This window comes from Pinus tabuliformis, chromosome X (genome assembly GCF_031772625.1).
Source record: "Pinus tabuliformis cultivar Carrire ecotype Pingquan chromosome X, CPIR1, whole genome shotgun sequence".
Classification (NCBI taxonomy): domain Eukaryota; kingdom Viridiplantae; phylum Streptophyta; class Pinopsida; order Pinales; family Pinaceae; genus Pinus; species Pinus tabuliformis.
In genome coordinates, this window is record NC_142308.1 from 622,925,549 (window position 1) to 622,947,587 (window position 22,039).

General features: G+C 40.0%; 1 protein-coding gene across 3 annotated transcripts in view; it reads left to right on the plus strand.

Moving 5' to 3' along the window:
• The window catches only part of LOC149141551 (putative GTP-binding protein OBGC2), a 396,755-nt gene that overhangs the window by 305,204 nt on the left and 69,512 nt on the right, over positions 1-22,039 (plus strand). For all 3 annotated transcript variants that reach the window (XM_089449015.1, XM_089449017.1, XM_089449016.1), the window contains exons 6-7: positions 7,622-7,822; positions 7,943-8,050. In XM_089449015.1, the coding sequence (XP_089305141.1) occupies positions 7,622-7,822; positions 7,943-8,050 (309 nt within the window). The remainder of the gene's footprint in view (positions 1-7,621; positions 7,823-7,942; positions 8,051-22,039) is intronic.

Below are 22,039 nucleotides of genomic sequence, written 5' to 3' on the forward strand. Positions count from 1 at the left end.
TGAGGTCAATTTTGGTCCTCTTGAAAAGAGGAATTTAATGCAATAGTTATCTCCATCTAATGAGATGTCCAAAGTGGAATTTGGCCCTAGATGCCAATTTTAATATCAGTAAAGTGAGTCATTTGGCCTTTGAGGAGGCCTAATGCAGTCCAAGGGGTGCCATGATGTAGCAATGGACTTCAAACATGGTGGACAAAGGGGTGGCCCGTTGTTCTCCAAGTAAGAACCTATGGTGCTCCCAAGTGGGTTGTGGGGGTACAAGGACATCCTCATGGGTCTCTAAATGGATCGAAAATGCATGTATATTGTAGACCATCTGTAAGGGCTAGGATGATGACATAAGCCCACCCTATGTAGCGGGAGACATCCTCTAGACCCTGGAACATCTGTCAAGTGTATGGTGCAACTGTGGAGCCGGTTGGGCACGGTGAACTAGATGCATCATCCTCATCCAAAAGGTGGAGCACGAGTAATCAATGAGCTCTGTTGGGGATCCATGAAGTAATCTCTGCTATGGTGGAGGCCCATGGCTCTCAACGCTCAACCTACAAGTGCCAATGTGGCCCTCTGGAGGGCTAGGACCCCGTATAGGGAGACCAAGCCCCAAATGGAGACCTACCTACAATCCTGCATAAGATCCAATGCGTCCCCTTGCCTTCCAATACAACAAACCATTAGAATAATCAAGTAAAAGAGCTTACAAGTCATGGAATCAATGGGGCACTTCATGGTGGCATGCCCTTCCATAGTGGGCTTTGGCATGTACAAGTGTCTTCAAGCTCAATAGGGGGTTAACCAAGGACCCTATTAGGTGGTTTCATCTTTTAAAGGGGGGACAGATGCATGGTACATCCTTCAAGTGCTAGGTGGCAAATGATATAATAATGGAATGGAGTGTGAATCAGGGGAATCATCTAGATCACATGTCAGGGTGCAAGGGTAGCTATAATAAGGGAAGCCCACACCTGGGAATACAAGTGTAGGAGGGAGCAAATCGTGGTACATGAGTTACCTCGACCTTTGTTTTTCCACCCTTCTTCATATGCCTTTTGCCTTTCATTGATTTTTCTTTATAACTACTCGTGGCTCCCGAGGATGAGAGCGTGATGCGTAATATGTAGCAATGGATACCCCCTTAAGGTGGGGAAGTTCATCGCCCACTAGGGGTTGGGACAATAATGGGTTCCTTAATGATGGAGGGGGGCTCATCTAGGGCCCATAGGAACCAGGGTGATGGCCATGGATAAGGGGTAGAGCTCATGTTTGGCTTTTGCCCAAGTGCTAAATTTGTATGTCCTAGCCATCTTTTGCATTTTGTGGTACAGTTCCTGTTGAGAGTGGTCAAACTATGCTTTGTATTTTCTTTTTAGTTGCATCAACCTTCGAGGCATCGTTCTAGGCCCAACCTAAGGTGTGGACAAGGGTAGGGGGAGGCTAACCCTATGTGGACCAAGTGGACACATGTGGACCTAAGTCACAGGACATGTCCCCTAGGGTCCCGTGTCCCGTATTTTACGTATTGGACACGAAAACGGCCCTAATACGTGTCGAATACGATTTTCAACGTGTCATGAAAACTTGAATACGTATTCTACGTTTTCCGTCGTGTCCTAAATTTCGAATATGCGTATTTGGTTGGTAGAATACGTTGCCCTAACGTATTTCGACAGGTTGAATATGTACTGCGAAAAAAACATAATTTAAAGCCTACGCGTTGGTCTATTTCGGGTTATTTTCGTCCTGCTGTCGTCTGGAGTTGTCGTGTGGAGCTGCGAGCAGGGTGTTTATCTTTGAAGTTAGCATTATATTTGAAGTCTGGAGCAGTCACTAGATTTACCTGACTAAATCTCTAAATTTGAAACTCCAGCAGATTAGCCTCTCTTCTAAAATGGAAATCCGAAAGTGATATGTTACATCAGTTGAAAACTCACAAGTTAATAGGCACTCCCTGAAGGCTGAAATCTCTATGTAGCACACTTTTCTGCCAATCATTGGAGATTCAAAATTTGTATCACATCAGTTTTTTTATTAACTGGCTAAATGTGTCAATTTGAAATTCACTGTGCCCATACTTCAAAACGCACATTTCGTTGTCGCTGCTTTATATCTGACAGGGTATTATATTCCTTAAAGGCTATAACATATCAGCGGTTGAACCTTGATCCCATTAAGTCAGTGAGAATTTATGCATTGCTAACCATTAAGACATGTTGATCTAACATTGATTCCCTACCACCAATAGCTACTACTGCTAGCTTGTCTGCTTGTGGGATTCCATTCTTCAGAGCTTACTCCATTCCTTTAAGATGTAACTTCAGTTATTCCTTCAATACAGAACTATGAGAAACTCGACTGCTGACAAAGCTGAGTATGATTACAAACGCTGACTCCCGTGGCAAACAAGTTGATAGCTGAAACTTTCAGCTTTCCACAGAATATGAAAAACCACCTTTTATATATATATGCAGGCTGCAGCTATGCTTATTGTGTGAAATGAAGTCAGTGCTGTGGAGTTCACTGTGTATATTTCCTTTGTTACCATGGGTACTGTCACCTGTGGCTACAGTTTTTCCTAACTTTTAACAATTTGTCATTAATCACATCAAAGACACCCCAACAATTTGTAACAAACTGAATATTGAATTAAAATTGAAAAATTCTTAAAACAGTGAAACACATATATGACAGTGATAGATTATTGTGACCTTTGACAGTGCATAATTATTTTCCATTGTCATTCTCTCAGGAGTCAGTATCTACTATGATCTATCTATGTACATTGTAAACACTGAACAATGATACATTTTGATTTTGATGACTTAATGGAAAATCTGCATTTTATGGTTTTAATATCTAAGTTCTAAATTTATAATTAGTAGTAAGTACTTACTACTTAGTTTCTTATGTGCTTGTAAGTTGTAAATTTTGATTCTATTTATTTTTTTAAAGTGAACTATGAACTTTGAGAAGTAATTATATTTTAATTTGATTAGATATGCTGCAACTTGCAATTTAATATGGATAAAAAACTATATTTCGGTATATATATATATATATATATATAATATTAATATCTATATATATATATATAGTATATCTATATATATATATATATTTAAATATATATAAAACGTGTCCTCCGTGTCTCGTGTCCTCGTGTCATGTGACTTAGATGTGGACCTAGATGGGAAAGGAGATGAATGGGGCTAAAATGAAGGGAAGGGAAGTATTGTAGGTGGTATTGGGAAGCGAGACCACGTGACCAAAATCGGGATTTCCCATGTAGTGCCATCCCTAAAGCTAATGACCAATAAAGGAGATCCCATGGGACTAGGATACAAGGGTAACCATGAAATCGGGAAGTGGAGACAAGAATACAGACCTAACCCATTGTTTCCGCCAAATGCCCCCACCAATCCATGCCCAAAAGTGCCCATGACAAGTAAGAAAAATTACTCAACTATACCAATGACAAGCCATACCTTTGGGGTTGGGAGGCCCACCTTCAAACATATAATCATGGCAAGTGGTCAAGGGACCACATGGCTATCTCACGTGGTAGAGACAATGGAACATTGAGCTATTTGGTGGCTACAAGGGTCTGCTAGCTGTAGGCTGAGGACCATCTAGGAGAAAATTTCTCCTATATGCACTACCCACAGGTGGTGGGTAACAATACAAATTATGAAGACCAAAACTAGTTAGATTCTCCAACATGGGCAGTGTGAAGCATAGTGTTGTGTCTTATGATCGGAAAAGCACTTGACCTTAGTCAAGTCCTTCTTCTTCTTAGGTTGTGAGTAGTGTGGGACGACTCTTATAAGCCCTGCAAGTACTCACTGGTTTTGATGGGTTTTGTACGATGTTCCACCAAGTTTCCGGGATGTGGGGGCGAGGGAGCGGGGATACGCAGGAGCGGCCTATGCAAAATCTCCCCACCAATTTTTAGGAAACATGGGGGGACGTCGGGGTCTTAAAAATTTATAAATATATGATATATCATTGAAATTTTAATATTTATAATGTAACTGTCTTTATCATTATATAATATATAACACTTACATCATGAAGGATAAATGATAAATCGATGAATCATATAACTGAAGTCTGAAACAAATTTAAAATGAAAAGCATGATATCATATAATCATACATCATACATGTAAGTTTGTAACTGTACAATGTAACTATTGTTAGTTTTTCGTAGCATCGGAAGTGCTCTAGCCTTGAAAATTGGTGGAGAGGCTAAGGCACATGAGTTTTAAAGAACCCATAAACTGTTTGGTGAAATTCCACCCGGATTGTATTTTATTAAAATAATTAATATTTTTAATGGAGTTCCTAAGTATAAACATAGGGAAATTAAAATATTAATGGGTATTAATCAAAATATGGGTGAGAATGATCTAGAAGGCGGATCAAGTATAAAATAGAGGCTTGGGGTTCATTTGAAAACACACATGTAGAGAACGAATTGATCAAGAATTTGATTCCTAGGGTAGGGTTTGCTAAGGATTTTGAATTAAGTGATCATTTTGCAGTAGAGGGGCAGTGAGAATCCAAGAGAAGGACTTTCCGGAGAATACAGATAGAAAGGCGGAGAGAGCTAGCAGAGCAGAAAAGTTGCCTCTCACGCTGAAGTCGGAACAGCTAGAACTGTCGGGAATTGTCAGAACAACCGGGAAATATGATGCAGAGGGCAGAAGTCAGAACTACTGGGAAATACTGGAACTATCGAGAACTGTCGGAACAACCGAGAAGGCTAACGCAGAGGGCAGAAGCTGGAACTGCTGGGAACAACCAGAATTGCTGAGAATAGCTAGAACTGTCGGGAACTGCCAGAACATCCAGGAGAGCTGACGCAGAGGGCAGAGAAGGTGACGCAAGGCTGACGTAGAGCCAATGTAGAAATAGTTGGGGTTAGCCAGCCTTGTGCCGGATCAACCGGAATTTTGCTAGGTGAAGTGAGGTAAAACTCACTCAGATTTTCCGCTAGTATTTTCTCTGTAAAGGATTGCTAGATGAGCATCGTAGATTTGTATTTAGATATTTGTCGTGCATAATAATAAATCCTCAGAACCACTGCTCCAGTTTTCCCGCATTGGGTTTTTCCGGGGACTATTGTCTCCAAAAATAAGTGTATCCTATGTATCTTGTTATTTGCTCTGTTTTCTTTTTCATGCGATCAAATATTTAATTAGTTTAGGCTTCATAAGTAATTTGCTTCAATATTCATAAGAATAACTGGATGAATGTAATTTAAAATTCAAGTAGGTGAAATAGATTCAAATTTGCTGCAGTAGAGGTTCCTTCAGAGTGTAGGAATTTTCTCAACTACTGACAATGTACAATGAAAATAAATGTTTAAAGTTTCAAACTTTAAACCATATTGAAGTTCCAATTATGAATACTGAATATTGAAATAAAAGTCAAGTCTGATACATCAAGAGTCAATTTTTTATAGAGTCAAGACTCAAGTCTAATATATCATATATCAAGATTCAAAATAAACTAAAGTCTGAAACAGAAAAGCAAATGTGAAATGACGAGAGGACGACCTAGCAGAGAGATATCCTAAAAAGATGAAACAATGTGAAATGAAGATTAAAAATAAAGTTTAAACCCTTGTCGGTTCATAAAAATTAGGATTTTTTTGTTTCATTAAAAAAATTTGTGATTTTTGTCTAGGGAAATGGCTCGTCATGACCCCACACGACCCCTTTCGCCTAGGAAACAACCCCATTTGGAGGATTCGACCCCGAAAATCGAGGAAACACCCCCTTACAAGTTTCCGTGTGTACCCTGCTTTTTGGGAGCATGGGGAAACGATCCCCAATCATCCCCAAGTCCCCAGAGCGCATGGGAGCTAGGAAACTCTACCCCCAGGTGGGGGGACGCGACCCCGTGGAACACTGGTTTTATAGCAAGATGGGTTGCTTGCATATAACCCACGGTTTCTACTCGTACCCGCCAAAACTTGCATAAAACTCGGCTACCCGCATTGAACTTGTGAAGAACTACATATGGCCCACATAGGACCCACATAAGATCTGTGGAGACCCTCAAAATTCGATTTTTTTTTTATTTTTTTTTATTGTGCTAAAAATTTACCATATTTTAAGTTTTTCTGTATTTTGCCGAGTCTTATACGAGTCTTATATGGGTCGTTCCCAAGTTTTATACGGGTTGTTGAGTCAATAGCCAGACAAACCTTTTACGAGTACGAGTTGAGCAACATTGGTTGTGAGGTTGAATCATCACCCCTACTACTATATCCTTTGCTTCTCGTTGCCAGACTGGCAAGGGAAAGATTCTCATCATCCACACTCCTTTGCTGTCCTATAGACAATGATTTCAATGAAACCCTTGCACCTTGTTTGAGAATATGCTTGATGCTTAACCTTTTGCAATGACCTGGAGACTTGTCACTCTTCAGAGGTCTGGTTAGGCCATTTTACACACCATAATCTATAACAACACAATTAATCTTTCCACACATCCCTAATCACCCATGAAAGAAATAAAAGAAGAGAAATGGTAAATCTTTTTACCTTGAGCAATATTGTTGTAAGGATAAGGGAATGACTTTACTTGTAATGAAAAGGAGGAAAAATGGATATTTATTAAATTATTAGGATCAAAAGGGGACATTTCCTTGGCAAAAAGATGTCAAAATAATGGTTCATCAGTGCACACTTCTTATCATTTTCGAGGGTTCTCTGTCTTCAATTCCATTTGAATAGGGTCTCTGAAATCACAGGTTCTAGACTTCTTTTTTCTCAGATACTATGTTAAGCAAAGAGATTAAAGCAAAAAAGAACTTAATGCATGATGCGAGATGATAATTTTGTAAAAGATGACTTTATGTAAATTGATTTGAACATAGCAACATATCTCCCAAAAGCACGGGAGCATCTCTTAATACTAACTCGCATGTGCTTTATCTACTGGTCTAATGTCACATTAACATCTAGCCTAACACTAAGTCTGTACAAATTTAACACTGGTCATTATTCTATCAAAGAATTCCTTAAGATAAACACATACCCTACTCACTTTCCATGATGTACAGCAGAATATCTAGCATTGGAATCATGCCCAACAAATGAAAGCACTGCACTGTTTCTCATTTAGTGCTGACCAATGCCCAGGCACAAAGGCTCATGCCATGAACAACTAATGAGAGTTCTTCAAGTATAGTGTGGTGTCTCATCTGACTTCTTATTTATAAAAGGAGAAAATTTGGATTTCTTCTTTTCCAAGTCATAACTATATTGTAGGTTGTTCCTTTAACAGGCAATGAGGAAATTCTCCATCGGTGTGTAAGATAAGTGAACAACTCTTATTTTAGCTTTTTTAGGGACTTCCAAATGCAGGAAAGTCTTCTCTTTTGGCATCTGTCACATGTTGAGCTCTACAGCTTCATGCCATAAACAATTAATGAGAGTTGTTCAAGTAATTCAATAGTCTAGTTTCTCAGCTGACTTATTTATAAAATGGAAATGATTGGATTTCTTCTTTTCCAGGTCGTAACTCTATTGTAAGTTGTTACTTTAACAGGTGATGAGGAAACTCTCCATCTGTGTCTGATAACAGTGAAAACTCTATTTTCTCTCTTTCAGGGACTTCCAAATGCAGGAAAATCTTCTCTTTTGGCATCTGTGACACTTGCAAAGCCGGAGATTGCAAATTATCCTTTCACAACATTGATGCCAAATCTTGGATGTCTTGATGGGGACCCTGATTTTGGAACCTGGGGGTTTTCATCTCGTCCAAAATTGGCAGACTTACCTGGTCTCATAAGAGGGGCCCATTTGGGGAAGGTATGTCCATTTTTATCATATTGCTTTAGGCTTCCAGATAATTACATTTCTGTTACTACTTGCTTTACCATACCTTTTGCATCTTTTGTTTGTAAAGACTAAGGTTATAATTTTATGTAGGGTCTTGGCAGAACATTCTTAAGACACCTCCGCAGAACTCAACTTTTGGTTCACGTAGTTGATGCATCTGCAGATGACCCCGTGCAAGATTATAGAACTCTTAGAGAGGTATTGTCTCTCACAATTTTTTGTTCCTTAAAATAGTTGGAGAACTGACTGTTCATAATCCCATTCAAGAGAGAAGAATTGAATATTTGCATGTCATCATGATTTTCATAATATAGTATGTAGCTGGGCATCTTGTGTGAGGCATGTTCTTGTCTCTGCTTTTTAGATTTGTTGGTTAGTAGGGTAAGAGAATAATGCTGATTGAAGAATAATAGAACATCACTGTTTGTATTTCTGCATGTGCTGAGAATGACATATACACATTGCCAAGCTTTGTGTTTGTCTCTTATATTATAATCTATATATCCCAATCAGTATCTAAACATGCTCTTGTCAACCATAATGTAATAACCCCTACTAAATTATCCTGACAAAACTTGCAAAATCTTTGAATTTTATCTTTCAGACATTTTGTCAAACACTGTGCATGTAAACCTTTCTTCCCTCTGTATGTAATCAAATAAGAAGCCTGTATCTTGTAGACATGTTGACAAACATTTTGCATGTAATCAAATAGGAAATATTTCTAACACAATGATCACATAGCAAATGTACCACAAGAAAGATTACCACAGAAAAACCCTCAGCAAATATATTCAGACCTATTTCATTAATCTGGTCTTTTATTACAAGCTGAGGCAGCCTTTTTTAGGAACAAGAATCAATTTTGGGAATCACATGAACAGCCTTGACTGTGGCACGATTTGATAGGAGAAAGAGAATGATAACAGTGCTGGAATATCACCTCTCCTAACTGCTGAAAGAGATCATGCTGGATAGATTGGTTATAGTTGGTTGATCCTCCTTTTTATGCCATGAACCAGCAAAAAGTGCCTTGCTTTGATGAGAGAACTCAGAAATAGTGCTGGGAAGGAGCAGCAAGATCTGAACTGAAGCGGCCCCTTTAAATGCTGATAATGCAACCTGTAAATGACAATGCATCCTCCACACTCCACAAACTTGGGTTGTACCCACGGCTTGGCCAAAACAAGTGAATAAACCCTCAAATCACTGAGTATAACTGCTACACCCTCCTCAAATAATTTCACTGTCTGGCAATGAGATGGATCTTCGGCAACAAGTACCTTTGAAAGATCTGAGTTATCTTTCCTATTGATCAGCTAGGGTGGACCATGGATTTGTTTTTCCATTGAAACCAACCAAAATTGAATCTCCTATATGTCCAAGGTGAGAAACCAGAATGATCTCTCCAACTTACTAGCTAGGGTTGAATCTTTCACTATCGAAACCAGAATGCCCTTAGGGTTTCATCCAATTTGAAGCCAACAGCTTTCCAAAGAACAATAAGAGAATCAAGCATGCTCCAAGAGTGAGCTCCAATGTCTCTTTTATCATCAGAATACCATGGGTCTCTGTTTTATAACCTGTTTGCCCTTTGTCCATTTCTTTTGCCTTTCACCTCACTCAATTAAATAATATAAAGTGACTTTATAAAGTTTTCCTTGCTTTTTCTCCGTAGTTACTTAATAACACCTTTTTAATTTAATTATTCAATGTCACATTTACATGTTTTTTCGCCTAAACGGCATTTAAACAATTAAATTATTTGAGACCCTTTTTACTGATTATAGCCTACAGAAATCAAATAGACTACTGAGTCATTCTTCAGAAGTGATCATTCAAAAAGGGACATTATAGTCCTCTCTTCCCAATATTGCTGCCCTCAAGCAATCTAGAATTTGCATATCAATACCAGGATCCCAAATATGCCTGTAGAATGCTCCAACATATATCTGCTGTACCATCCTAACACAACTGAACCCAGCATCACTATCACGCTCAGCCATAACGTGAAACAATCCACTATAATATAAACCATCCCTCATAAAAATCCCTGGACTTACCACACTGATTACTTCCTCATTATTCTCTAAATAAAAGTCATCGTTCCTGAAATTGGACCTAACTAACTCCTATTGCTAGGTAAAGCCTCCCTTGAAAGTTAGCCACATCTGCCAGAAGGACAAGGAACTTCCAAACCTTCCCCATTTTGACATGAGACTTGCCAAGGTGTTTCTTCTTTTTTGTTTGTCTGCTTTCTTCCTCCTTTCTTGGCATTCTTCTTAAATTTTCTAATTCAAAAGAAACCTTCGAGCAAGCTACAGGACTTGATAGTACCCCACTTGTCATTTTGGAGCATTCCACCCTCTCGAAATATTTGCTAGATTGTACACCCATATTCTCTGTGAGAGATTGATCTACAAGTTCATTTTCACTTCTATTGGAATTTCTTTGAACTGTCGACTCTGCAGCAAGCTCATCTTCATGTTGAAAGTGCTTGTGAAGAGGTATGATACCTGCAACATCAACAATATGTTCCGCAATAGATACTTCTCTCAGAGAATTGTTACTAGAGCTATGATGGTCTGTAGCAGATGTCAAGTGGTGTCTTGCAAGTTTGCAATGCTGATACAAGAGTAAGGAAATGTTTGACTTGCCACCTTGGTACGAGCCCATGAGGGGTATGCTCTTGTGTATCCTTCAATGAATGTTCCACTTGCAATGATTTCTTTGCAGTGACTGTAGAACTCTGCAGGGCCGCCTCAGGTGGTGTACTCATTAACACTTAGACCTCATTTCAAAGTTCATTGTTATAATCTCCAAATTCTATAAGAAATGTCCCTTTCTTCCTCTGGATTAGCACTACGGTGAACCCTTGATTGTTAAAAATAGAGCTGGATGGTGATGTTACAACATAGAACCATGTCATCTTTGCAACATCAAATATCAATGTTTCTAAGCACCACATCTTTCGCCTCTCCTCTCCTATAATGTACAACTTATCACCAAATAAGGCTCCACAACAACCAGACCAAGGGGATGGCATGAATCCTCGCATTTTTATTTTCAACCATTCCATTGTTTCAAAGTCTAGTGAGGAAATCATTCACGGCCTTGTGCTTGGATGCTCCTCCAAAAATAGGCAAAAAGTTATCGTAATATATTGCTATTGAAGCTCATGGTAGCTTCAGAAGTTCTGCTACATAGGATTGGTGTCTTAGCATGTAGAAAATGATTTATTGCCTCTTTAGGTGCTTGCTTGGTTTAGTAAATTATTTATGTCTTCTTTCCTAAGTCTAACTTAGGAAAAGTACAATAATTAAAGCCAATTAATTATTGTGGACTATTAAGTCAATTTCTAAAGATAAATAATTAAATTATTCAAGTGACTTAGAAATGATCTCAACCATTGATCTCCCAGATTTTCTAGAAGGGAGATTAGGGTTAGGGATTTGGGCTTGATGAAGATTATAAAATAATCCTATGTAATGTTCCTAAACAAGAATGTAAATGATATATAAAGCATGCAAACAATCTAGCAAACAGAAAAACAAAATATACATATAGCACCCATGGAAATAATGGAAATAGAGAATTGTTGAGCCATTTTATTACTTCTTCAAGAGCAAATACAATAGTAAAATAGAATGGTGCACCTGGGCTTGTCTCAATGGACAAGCATGACAAAACCTAGGTGAGAAAACGTTGAACTGAAGGCTGCTACAACTGCTGCAGCAAACTGAACTTCACTACCCCAGAAAACTGCTCTGTCGAATGACTTCAAAGGGCTGGAATCACTGCTTCCCGTGCTCAGAAAATTATGAGGTTTCATCTCCTTGCTCCTTGGCCTAAACCCAGAAAAACTCACGAAGGAATTGGTCAAATGTTGACCTCAGAATTTTGGCCCAAATTCCCCTTAGTTCCTCTAGCTGCTGGCTGAGTTGGGACCCCTGTTTGACCCCTTAGATCTGCCCAGAAAATTCTATAAATTTAGGAGTGTGATCCTTGCCCAAAACCCAGAAAACCCCATAAAGGGTTTCCCTTGGTTCCAACCTTGAAAAATTGACCCTTCACAACTTGGCCCTCCTCCAATTTCGAATTTTGTTGTTGTGACTGATCCTGTCAATCTCTACTCTCCCAAATCCAACAATCCTCCTCAAATGGTCCTCCAAGTGATCTCCTACTTCTCCTGACCAACTCTAGCTCTAAAATTCCTTCCTCCAACTCCCACTTGAACCTAGTGATGACTCTCTACGCAGGCCTAGGTAATTGTAAATCAGACTGTTGGGATGTTGGCTCTGCTGACTCCAAACTCAAAAGAAAGGTTGGCCCTTCGCTGCTCTCCCAATCCTCTAACTCTCCTGGCAAATGCTTGATCACTGATAGCTCCAAACTCCCCTTGCATATTCTCCAACTAGCCAGAAATACACACTCCCTGTTGTGGCTGAATGGTAGTGCTGTAATACACTTCTGAAACTCCTGAAATACTTATGAAACTGCCACTTTAGGGCGGGCATAGATGGTCCCCGAAGTAGAGGTTGAATCTCCTGCTTGAGAGATTCGTGGCTAAACAATCAATTGACTCAGCTAAACAGCAGAGTGAACAGTCAAGTAATTTTGATTGCAAGGTGTAAGAATGAATCCAAAATGAAAGTTGCTCCCTCCTTATAACTCCTTGGGCCTCCCTAGCCTCATGTGGGCCCCTCCATCCACCTATTCGACTTTCCCTCCAAGCTATCCGAATGGGCTAATTCGAGCTCCCATGTGGGTAAATGGGCCAATTCAAACTCTGATGTGGGTGGCCCCCACATTCCACTAGCTACCAAATAAAGTCGAATTACCTCCTAAGTCCCTAAGTGAAAAATTATGGGTTCTCTTCCTTAGCCAAAATTGTGCAAAATTGTGTAGCAACACCTTGTTACAAATGTATTTGAGAAGGGGCATGACATGCTAAAGGAAGAGGTGAAGACACAAGGAGAGAAAACAATTTTTCTCTAGAGCGAGTAGCTCTGCTAGAGTGTAGCGTATAGGAGGAAGAGTGCAGGTGGAATCGAGAGCATTTTTGGGAGGCTGAATTTATGATTTTTTTGTCGAGCATCAGGAGGTATTCTCGCATGCCTAAATTGGCCTAGAAGAATTATGAAGAATTAAAATTTTGAATGACAAGTCAGCACAAAAAAGTCTAGTTGGCCTAGGAGAGTAAAGGGTTGTGTCCCTTGGGTTATTTCACCCCATTTGACTAGTATAAATGGATGATGTAACCTTTCATTTTTCTCCACCAACGAAGAGAAAGTCTGAGCATGAAGAAGACTGTTTTGGAGATCATCTTTCTATCTTTCTATCTCTCTCTTGGCTACACATGTGAAGGAGTTTTAGACTGAGTTCTTGGACAAGTTTGACTAGCATTCTTGGATAGTCACACGAGTGAATAGAAGGATGAATTTGATTGCATCAATTGACTGAGTTTCGATGTTTCACTGAGCTGATTTGGCTGCAGTTTGATTAGAATCTATACCACAGTTGATCGCAGGGTTCACCATAGGGCCGAAATTTCACCACTGGAAGGTTGATTAGGCCAAGTTGACCAGTGTTGAATTTTTGATATTTTGGCTGGTTCGACCAATGTTGACTTGTTGAAGATTGACTAGGTTTGACTTGTATTCTGACTTGCATTATTGGCACAAATTTCTAGACAAAATTGTTGATTCTTGTAAATGTTGCTGAAGAATAATTTCTCCTAAAGAAAAAAGCTGGGTTTTCTCCCAAAGTTGGGTTTCCTATGGTAAAATTTGTTGTCTATTGTGCATGGTCTTTCTATGATCTTTACTATTTTTGTTGCATTTACTGTTGAGTTTTTTTGAAGTGTAATTATTCAATGATAGTAGTGGAATATATATTGGTTGGAAATCATTAGGAAATAATTATCTGGAAGAAAATCGTATTCTACTTTACATCTTGTAGAAAATTCAACATGGTATTAGAGCTTTGTTGAAAGAGCAGCCATTGAAGTCAGCCTAAGAGAAGTGTTCAACAACTTGGTTTTGAGATCTCTTGTAAAAATGGCACCAAGTCTCAAAGTTGAAGACATGTTAGATGGTGCCATAAACTTCAAATCTTGGTAGACTAGGATATTCCTTATCTTGGAAGAGAATGAGCTTCAAGATCATGTGGAGAAAGACATTCCAGAGCCAGAGGGAGCTAAGGAGAAAGCCAAGTATAAGAAGAATGAAGGCAAGGCAAAGAGAAACTTAGTAGATTAAAGGACCACTTGATTCCTCATGTTGTTGCATTGAAGATTGCCAAAGAAGTATATCACGCTCAGGAGGATTGTATGAGAGCAACAACACTAGTAGGAAGTTAACCTTGAGAAATCATCTCTTGTAATGTCATGATGACTAGATCAGATTCTATTGTCTCATATCTTATGAGAGTCTCCCAGATCAAAGATGAGCTTATAACCATTGCAAATACCATTGATGATACATAGCTTGTTATAATGACTCTTAATGGATTTCCCTCCTCATGGGAGCCATTTATTTAGGGAATTTGTGCACGAGAAAAAATACCCAAGTTTGATAAGTTATGGATTGGTTGTGTCTAAGAGGAAACTAGATTATCATCCAGGAATAGCTTGCAAAATCTGCAGGATGAAGAAACTCATGCTTTCACAACTCACACAAGGAAAGGAAAAGGAAGAAGAAACTTTGGAAAGTTTGATAAGAAGAATACAGGTAGAAGACCAGCTCATGTGAAGGGTTAGAAGAAGAAGGATATGTCAAAGGCCAAGTGCTTCATTTGTCATGATTTTGGACACTATGCTTCTTAGTGTCCTGAGAAGAAAAGGAAGGGAAAGCAACATGCATCAACAACCAATGTTGATGATGATGATGATGAGCATCCACCTCAGAAGAAGTCAAAGGAATTTTTCCTTTAGAAACTATTACCAATAGTAGTGATGTTTGGTTTGTGGACAAGGCATATGACAAGTTTTTGAGACTCTCTTACATATTTTTTAGAGGAAGTTGACAATTCCCTACAATCCTCAGATCAAGAGATAAGTACTTTATATTTCTTCTCCCTTGATTATTATTATTATTACTTTTATTTTTTAGCAAACCTCTTGTCCTTGTATTTTTTCTTGCTTATGATTTTTTTTTTCCTTTCATTTCCATGGCCTCTTGAATGGGTAAAGGAAGAATAGGTCCATTGTGGAGGGTGCCAAGGCGATGATTCACACATCAGATGGCGCATACAAGTGGGTTTTGTGGCAAAAGGTTCTCTCAGTAAGAGGGAGTGGACTATGGGGAGATTTTTGCTCCAGTTGCCAGATGGTTAGCTTCTTGTATGGCCTAAGGGCTTGAGCATAGACTCAGTAGACTTGATTGATGTTCGATGAGGAGGATTAGCTAGGATTTTTCTCACGTGCTTAATATGTCCCAACCATCTTTTGTATTTTACATTTTCTTTCTAATGTGGATTTGTATGCTTTTATTGTTCTTTCAGTTGTATCAACCTCTAAGGCCAAGTTTTCGGACCCTTACTCAAGGATGTGGATATAGGGTGCCAATACCAATGACTGATGGCAATCCACCTAAATTATGGAGATAAAAAATGGTGAAGCATGGAAAAGGGTATGTATGGTTTACCATGGACGTGCTATATCAATTAGTGCCCCCATCTTAGTGGCCCTCCTAAACCATAAGGCCTTAGAGGATGTCCCACTTGAAGAGAGTCAAAGGTTAACCTCCTTGGTGAAGTGTGGGAACAAGGATACAATCAAGAGTGGTCAATCATCTAATTCTCCCCATTTTCCCCTGGATTCATATTAATATGACCATAAATTAAATAACATGATTGCTAAAAAGGTTAGAGTACCTGCTGATAGATGTCCCACCTTCATTCAAGAAGAATGCTAAATGGGTGAGAGAAATGATCGGAGCAATTAGTGGAGAACTCTGGCATGAAGCTATTTGATGACCATCATGGGGTTGTTGGCTCTCCAATGAGGAGAATTTTTTTTCCTATGGGTTACCTACTTTTGGTGGGTAATAGTCCATAAACATGCATATCCAACCAATAACACCTCCCAACAATGTGACCTCAATATATGTGCCAAAATTGTCAAATCTTCTCAATACATGTGCCACACCAACTGCCCAAGCGATGTGCTCTAGAGATGTGTGATGGCAGGTGGCTATGTGAGCATGTTGACTAAGCATAAATGATATGAAATGGACAATGAGGGATGTGCCCTTGAAGAGTGTGTAAGAGTAGTTGTAACCTCCCATCATTAAATAATAGTGTTCCCTTGAGAGGTGTGGCAAAGTGGTTAGAGACACATGTATCGATGCATCTCCTCCAATATATAATATAAGCAATTCACCCTAGAGATTGTGCATGTAAGATGGCACATCCTCACCAAACTAAGAATAATATAATTCAAAAGCATGTAATATTCTAAATTGAAATTTACAGCTATTAACAGACACATGAACTAGGCTATAACAAATAATGTCACAAATACGCACTAAGAAACTGGGCAAATAAGCTGAGCCATTTTATTAAATTATGAACTGTAAAGAGTACATATAGCAAGGAACAAGTGAACCTGGGCTTGCATAAGCAAGCTGGAGCAAACCCAGGTGGAAGAGATGACCCCCAAGAGCTAGGAAACTTCAACCCAATATCCTTCTGCGTAGACCCAAAAATTGGCAACTGATGCTGCACTTGAAATGCTAAGAATGACCCTCTGTGGTGCCCGAAATTGCCTGAAAATGCAACTATAGCTTCTCCCAAAAATACTCAACCAAACCCAAAAAGGAATCTGCCCCAGACCAACCACTTGAAAAACCCACAAAATGGTACAATTACCAGCTGAGAAGTAAATTGCACTGCTGAACAAAAAGGGGATTTCTAGCCTAAATACTACCCAAAAAATTATGCAAACTTAACCGAGGCCTCTCCTCCAAATACCCATAAAAACCCAAAAAGGGTTTGGTCTAGTTCTAACCTTCCAAAATCACCCCCATTTCTTGTGAGCTCCTCCATTGACTAGGAAATTTGTCCTACAGGAAATCAGCCTCTATAACCCCTCCAAAATGCTGAGAAAATTCCTTCAACAGTGCTTGCACCTCCTAGCAAGCCAACTCCAACATCCCCAGCCAAAACTTCCCCACAATCAACCCCCACAAAGAACTGCATAGTCCAGAACTCCTTCTGCGCAGGCCCCAAGAAGAATAATTCAACCTGGGCAGTGAGCACTCTCTTAGCCCACAAATCCACCTGAATTTCACTGCAAATTGACCAAGGATTGGGCCTGCCAAAACCCAGAACTATCTCCACTAGTATACCTCCCCACAAGAATGTGTGGCTCCTCTTTTCTGTGCTCAGTTTGCTCCACAAAGCAGCTCGAACCTCCTGAAATCTGCTCCAGAAAGTCTCTAAGGAGTTATGGCAATGCTCCCCTAGGGTGGTAGTCGAAGTCCACCGAATAAAGAGTGATATTTCCCCTTAGAAATATATGGTGCTGAACAACACCATGTGACCTAACTAAACAACTTGAGCAACAATGATGTAAAAGTCAAATTAGCAAAAGGTGCCAATTGCTGCCCTCACCCTTCTATTTATAATTGTTGCCTTACCTTTCCTTGTGGGTCCCTCCAAATATTTTGACCTCCCTTCACAAAATCGATTTTTCCTCCAAGGGGTGCATATTCCTTGAGGGGTGGCCCCCACATTCCACCAACTCCAAATTTTTTTTCCCTTTTTTCTAAAGTGGGGCCTTCTCTTTACCCAAAAATCAAATCTTCCTTTGATTTCTCCATTCTCCTAAGTTGTGGGTCAAAATATCCCCTAATTGCCAAAATTACAAAACCTGAAATTCTTGTTAATTTTAGCTTATGTTCTATGCTTAGAGCAATTTATTTCAATTTTCATAGTTAGCTCAATATCTTTTCCAGATTAGCAATCACATCAACATTAAAATAAACTACAGATAGAACATAAACATAAATCACAGAAGACAAGCCAAGACAAGAGGACACAAGATGTGGCGCTAGCCAGGGACAAACCTCAATGTGGGGAAACCCTTGATCAATTCTTCTTCTATGTTCTTCAATAGTTTAGCAGAGAGAGAGAGAGAGATAGTACATTTACAACAGAAGTCAACACATTGACTTTCTATATCTACATGAGATCATGCTGCTTCAACTGATTCTCCAAGGTGACTCCTTCACCTATCATAGTGCTGCATCTTGTCCACTTGCTGCACCTCATCGAGCTGCACCATCACTGATCTGTACTCAACGATTGCTATGCTTCACTTCATCATCAGTTGCACCTATCACTGTGTTTCACCCAATCATACACTCAAGGCATACTCAATACATCATCATCATCATGCTACAATACCTTGTTGCTACATCATGCTGCTACAATAATTTTGTTGCTCCATCATGCTGCAAACGTATATCAGCCTTAGCTGCTTGCTATGGCTTGCAGCCTAGCAAAGCAACTAGGCTATAGTTCCAGATTCCTTCAAGCAGACCCAAACTAGACAATTTTTAATTAGTCATTTACAAGAAATCATGACATCAATACAAGACTACTAATGAGGCTCTCTTAACTGCAGATAAGAGTTGCGTAATAAGACTTCCTCCATGACAGCTTCTAAACAATGATAGTCCTCCTCTTCCACACTGGAAGTTCCACTACTCTTGGTCTTAGAATAGAGACCCTTTTCATTACCAAAAGGCTCCTTCTGCATGTTGCATATAAGAGCTTTACAAACTAATTTTTCTGCTAGTGTATAGAAGTCTTTGACTGTGTATGAGGGTCATGCTTTGAACATCAATTAGGGCTCTTTTGAACTTCGGATTAGGCCTTCACATGCTGCTAGTTAAGGCCTCTCGCTCTGCGTCTTAGCTCACCCTTTAGGACTGTGGCTAGGGTAATATAGGACAGTAGCTAGGGCTAGATATGAATCCCTTCTTGCTGCGTACATACCTTCATGGATTGCAGCCTAAGGCAACCTTAAGTGCTGTGGCTAGGAAACTGCGTTAAGGTCATCTCCATAGGGTCATCACCATGACAATGTTAGGCTGTAGCCATGATTCCTTTAGGGCAGAGCTTAGGTCTCTCTGCGTTTAGGGCATGACAACATTAGAACCCTTGTTCCATGACTGCATTTAGGAGGCTTCAACGTTAGGGCTTTGTTTCTCCATGATAACAATAAGGCTTCTTCCATGCTGCATTTAGATCTAGGGCATGTTATCTTAGGGCAGTGTATATCCTAGGGCACTCCCTCTAGATCTCATCTTCATTAAACCCAAAATAGGATGAAGAGAGATCACAAGAGTGAGTGTGTGTCAAATGATTTAAAGTCCTCTTCTATATATACTAAAACATAGAGCACGAGAGGGGGTTATTTGGTTGCTGGCCGACCTTGATGAATTGTCCCATAACACAAATAAATTCATATCTCCATGAATACTTATCGGAATTGGATGATCTTTAGATCAATCCTACACCTCTCGATGAGAGGGTTCCAAGAAAAATATCATCTTCCATTAATAAGATGACCCACATGGAGTTTGTTCCTAGTTTCCAATTTTAACACTCCCTCTCAACTAGGGAGAACTCCATCCGCTGATTCATATGTCCAACTATACTATTTCTGCCATTGGTGCCCTGCACTGCTCTGCTCTGCTCTACTCTATTTTGCTAAACCATGAAGAAGAAGAATTGATTGAGAAAGTCTCATACCATTCTCTACTGACTCGAAGTCAGTTTCATCTGAAGAGAGTGTGTCACATCACTCTTACTGACCCGAAGTTAGTTTTATTGATCCCAGATCAATATCACAAGAGAGTGTCTCAAACCACTCATACTAATCCCAGATCAATGGAGGTCATCCTAGCATAGGGAGTACGGTAGATACAACGATGCGTCCATCGATAGTACTACTATGATCCCTATCCTCATTTGCCTACTCATTGATCAGATGAGAGGTACTTCCCATGAGTCCCAGATTGCATGGGTAAGATGCTTCGATAGGAGAACTAATCATCCTGTCCACAAGAGAACGAATCATCTTGTCCAGTGGATGCCACGAAGAACTAATCATCCTGGTCTACAGGAGAACTAATCATCCTGTTCCACAGTCGCCACAGAGAATGAATCATCCTGGCCCACAAGAGAACTAATCATCCTGTTCCACAGTCGCCATGGGGTGTCACAGGGGAAGGTTGAACTTTTTGCCCTGTACATAGTGCACCACAAGGGGATGGTGAGTCACCCTGTGGTCACATGTCGCTCCAATAAGTACCCTAAGCCCCCCAGAGCTCCCAAAGCTCAATGTATGCAACATGCAGGACCCTTTTACAAAGGTCTCTCAACGACTCCAAGTCGTTTGGGAAAATCACAGATTTGATATTTCCTGAGGCTTTGAAAAAGTGTCTGCGACCTGTACATTAGTCTCAATGCGATGGATCCTCCTCGCTCATCAATTTACCATATCCCAGATAAGGCAGTATCTGATGTCTATCTGCGGGAGCAATCATCAAATACGAGATTCCTCAATAATCGAGTCCCCCTGGTTGTCACAGAGAATCATAATGGTATTCATCATGTGTACAAACAACTCACTTAAGAGCTTCTACAACCATGCAGCTTCACACGAGATCATACTCGTAGCTATGTATTCGGTCTCGACGGTGCTTATAGCATCCGACTTCTGCTTCCTGCTCATCCATTATATCGAAGCAGAATCCAAAGAGAGCCAGCACTGAGAAGTGCTCTAGTGATCCTCCACACTGCCTCCCCAGTCAGCATTCGAATAATCATGCAGTTTCATATTTCCGGCAGTGTATCTCAATCCATGAGAGATTGTGCCCCGTAGATATCTCAGAAGATTCTTGGCACCAATCCAGTGAGGCTCAACCAAATATGAGCTCACCATGCTAACTGCAAAACATATGTCCGGAGAGAAGTTCACCAAGAACATCAATGTGAATGAGTTTATGAAACTCAGTCTCATTTCCCAAATCTGGTCCGACATCATACCATATAACTTCTGAAAGTTAAGATCCTCGAGGTAGTCACGGGCTTGCAGTTTATCATTTCACATCCGGAATCCAACTCCCTCTTACTTCTTCTGCAAATGAGAGGGTCTGCACCTGTCAGAAATAGGTCGTTCTCATAAGGTGTCGTTATGAGAGGTCTATCATCCACAACCTTTGGGTAATGGTTTGGATCAGTTTCGCTTTTAGTGAATCTCAACTTCATCAGACAGCTATCAATCCTCTCATACTACGCCCGGGGTGTTTTGCTTCAAGCCATAGAGGGCTTTCTTCCACCTGTATACATGAGATTCCCAATCATGAATCTCAAACTCGGGTTGTTCCAAACCTGTTGACCTGCTGCATGAGGGGAATGGTCCCCTTATAAGATTTTCCTTCGGTACATCTCAGACATGTACCTTCATGCTCTTCTTGAATTCAGGCATCCCTATCACCATTTGACTCACATCAGGTAGAGCCCCATAGGTAGACCTCCGGTGTTATAGATGTGATATGTCAATTGACATGATCCCCAATGGACCATCCTACAACTTGATACAAATTGCCAACCCTGAACCCATGAGAAAAAGCATCTTTGAAAATTCAATTTTTTAACACGTACCTTTCCATCGATGTATGCCACCCTGAAACCTTTGACTTCCATTTTCGAGATGGGCACCAGGTTCTTCTTGCGATTAGGTACATAACAGAGATTCTTGTAAATGAATAGAGTTACCCTCATTCAATTGAGGGGTAACATTTCCTACACCCGTTTTGGGATAGGTGGCATTGATTCCAAGTATAATCCCACGGTTGTTTCCGCCTCTACCAAATTCGGGAGAACACCCTTCTATCTGATGAGGTGCCTTGAAGCGCTAAGATCAATAAGCCAGATTCCCAAAGAATCTAAAGGAGAGGGCCAATACAGAATAACGCTTCTTTATCTTATCAGAATCAACATTTGATTCTTCATACTTGGGGTTCCTTGCTTTCTCTGAAGAGTCGGTTGTTTCCTTGATGACCTGCATTACCTGTCATTCCTCTAATCATTGAAGATGTCCCTGGAATGATTGTTATCATCATCAAGTGGTGTGTCCCTACCTCAGACACTCCGCATAATGGCCGAACT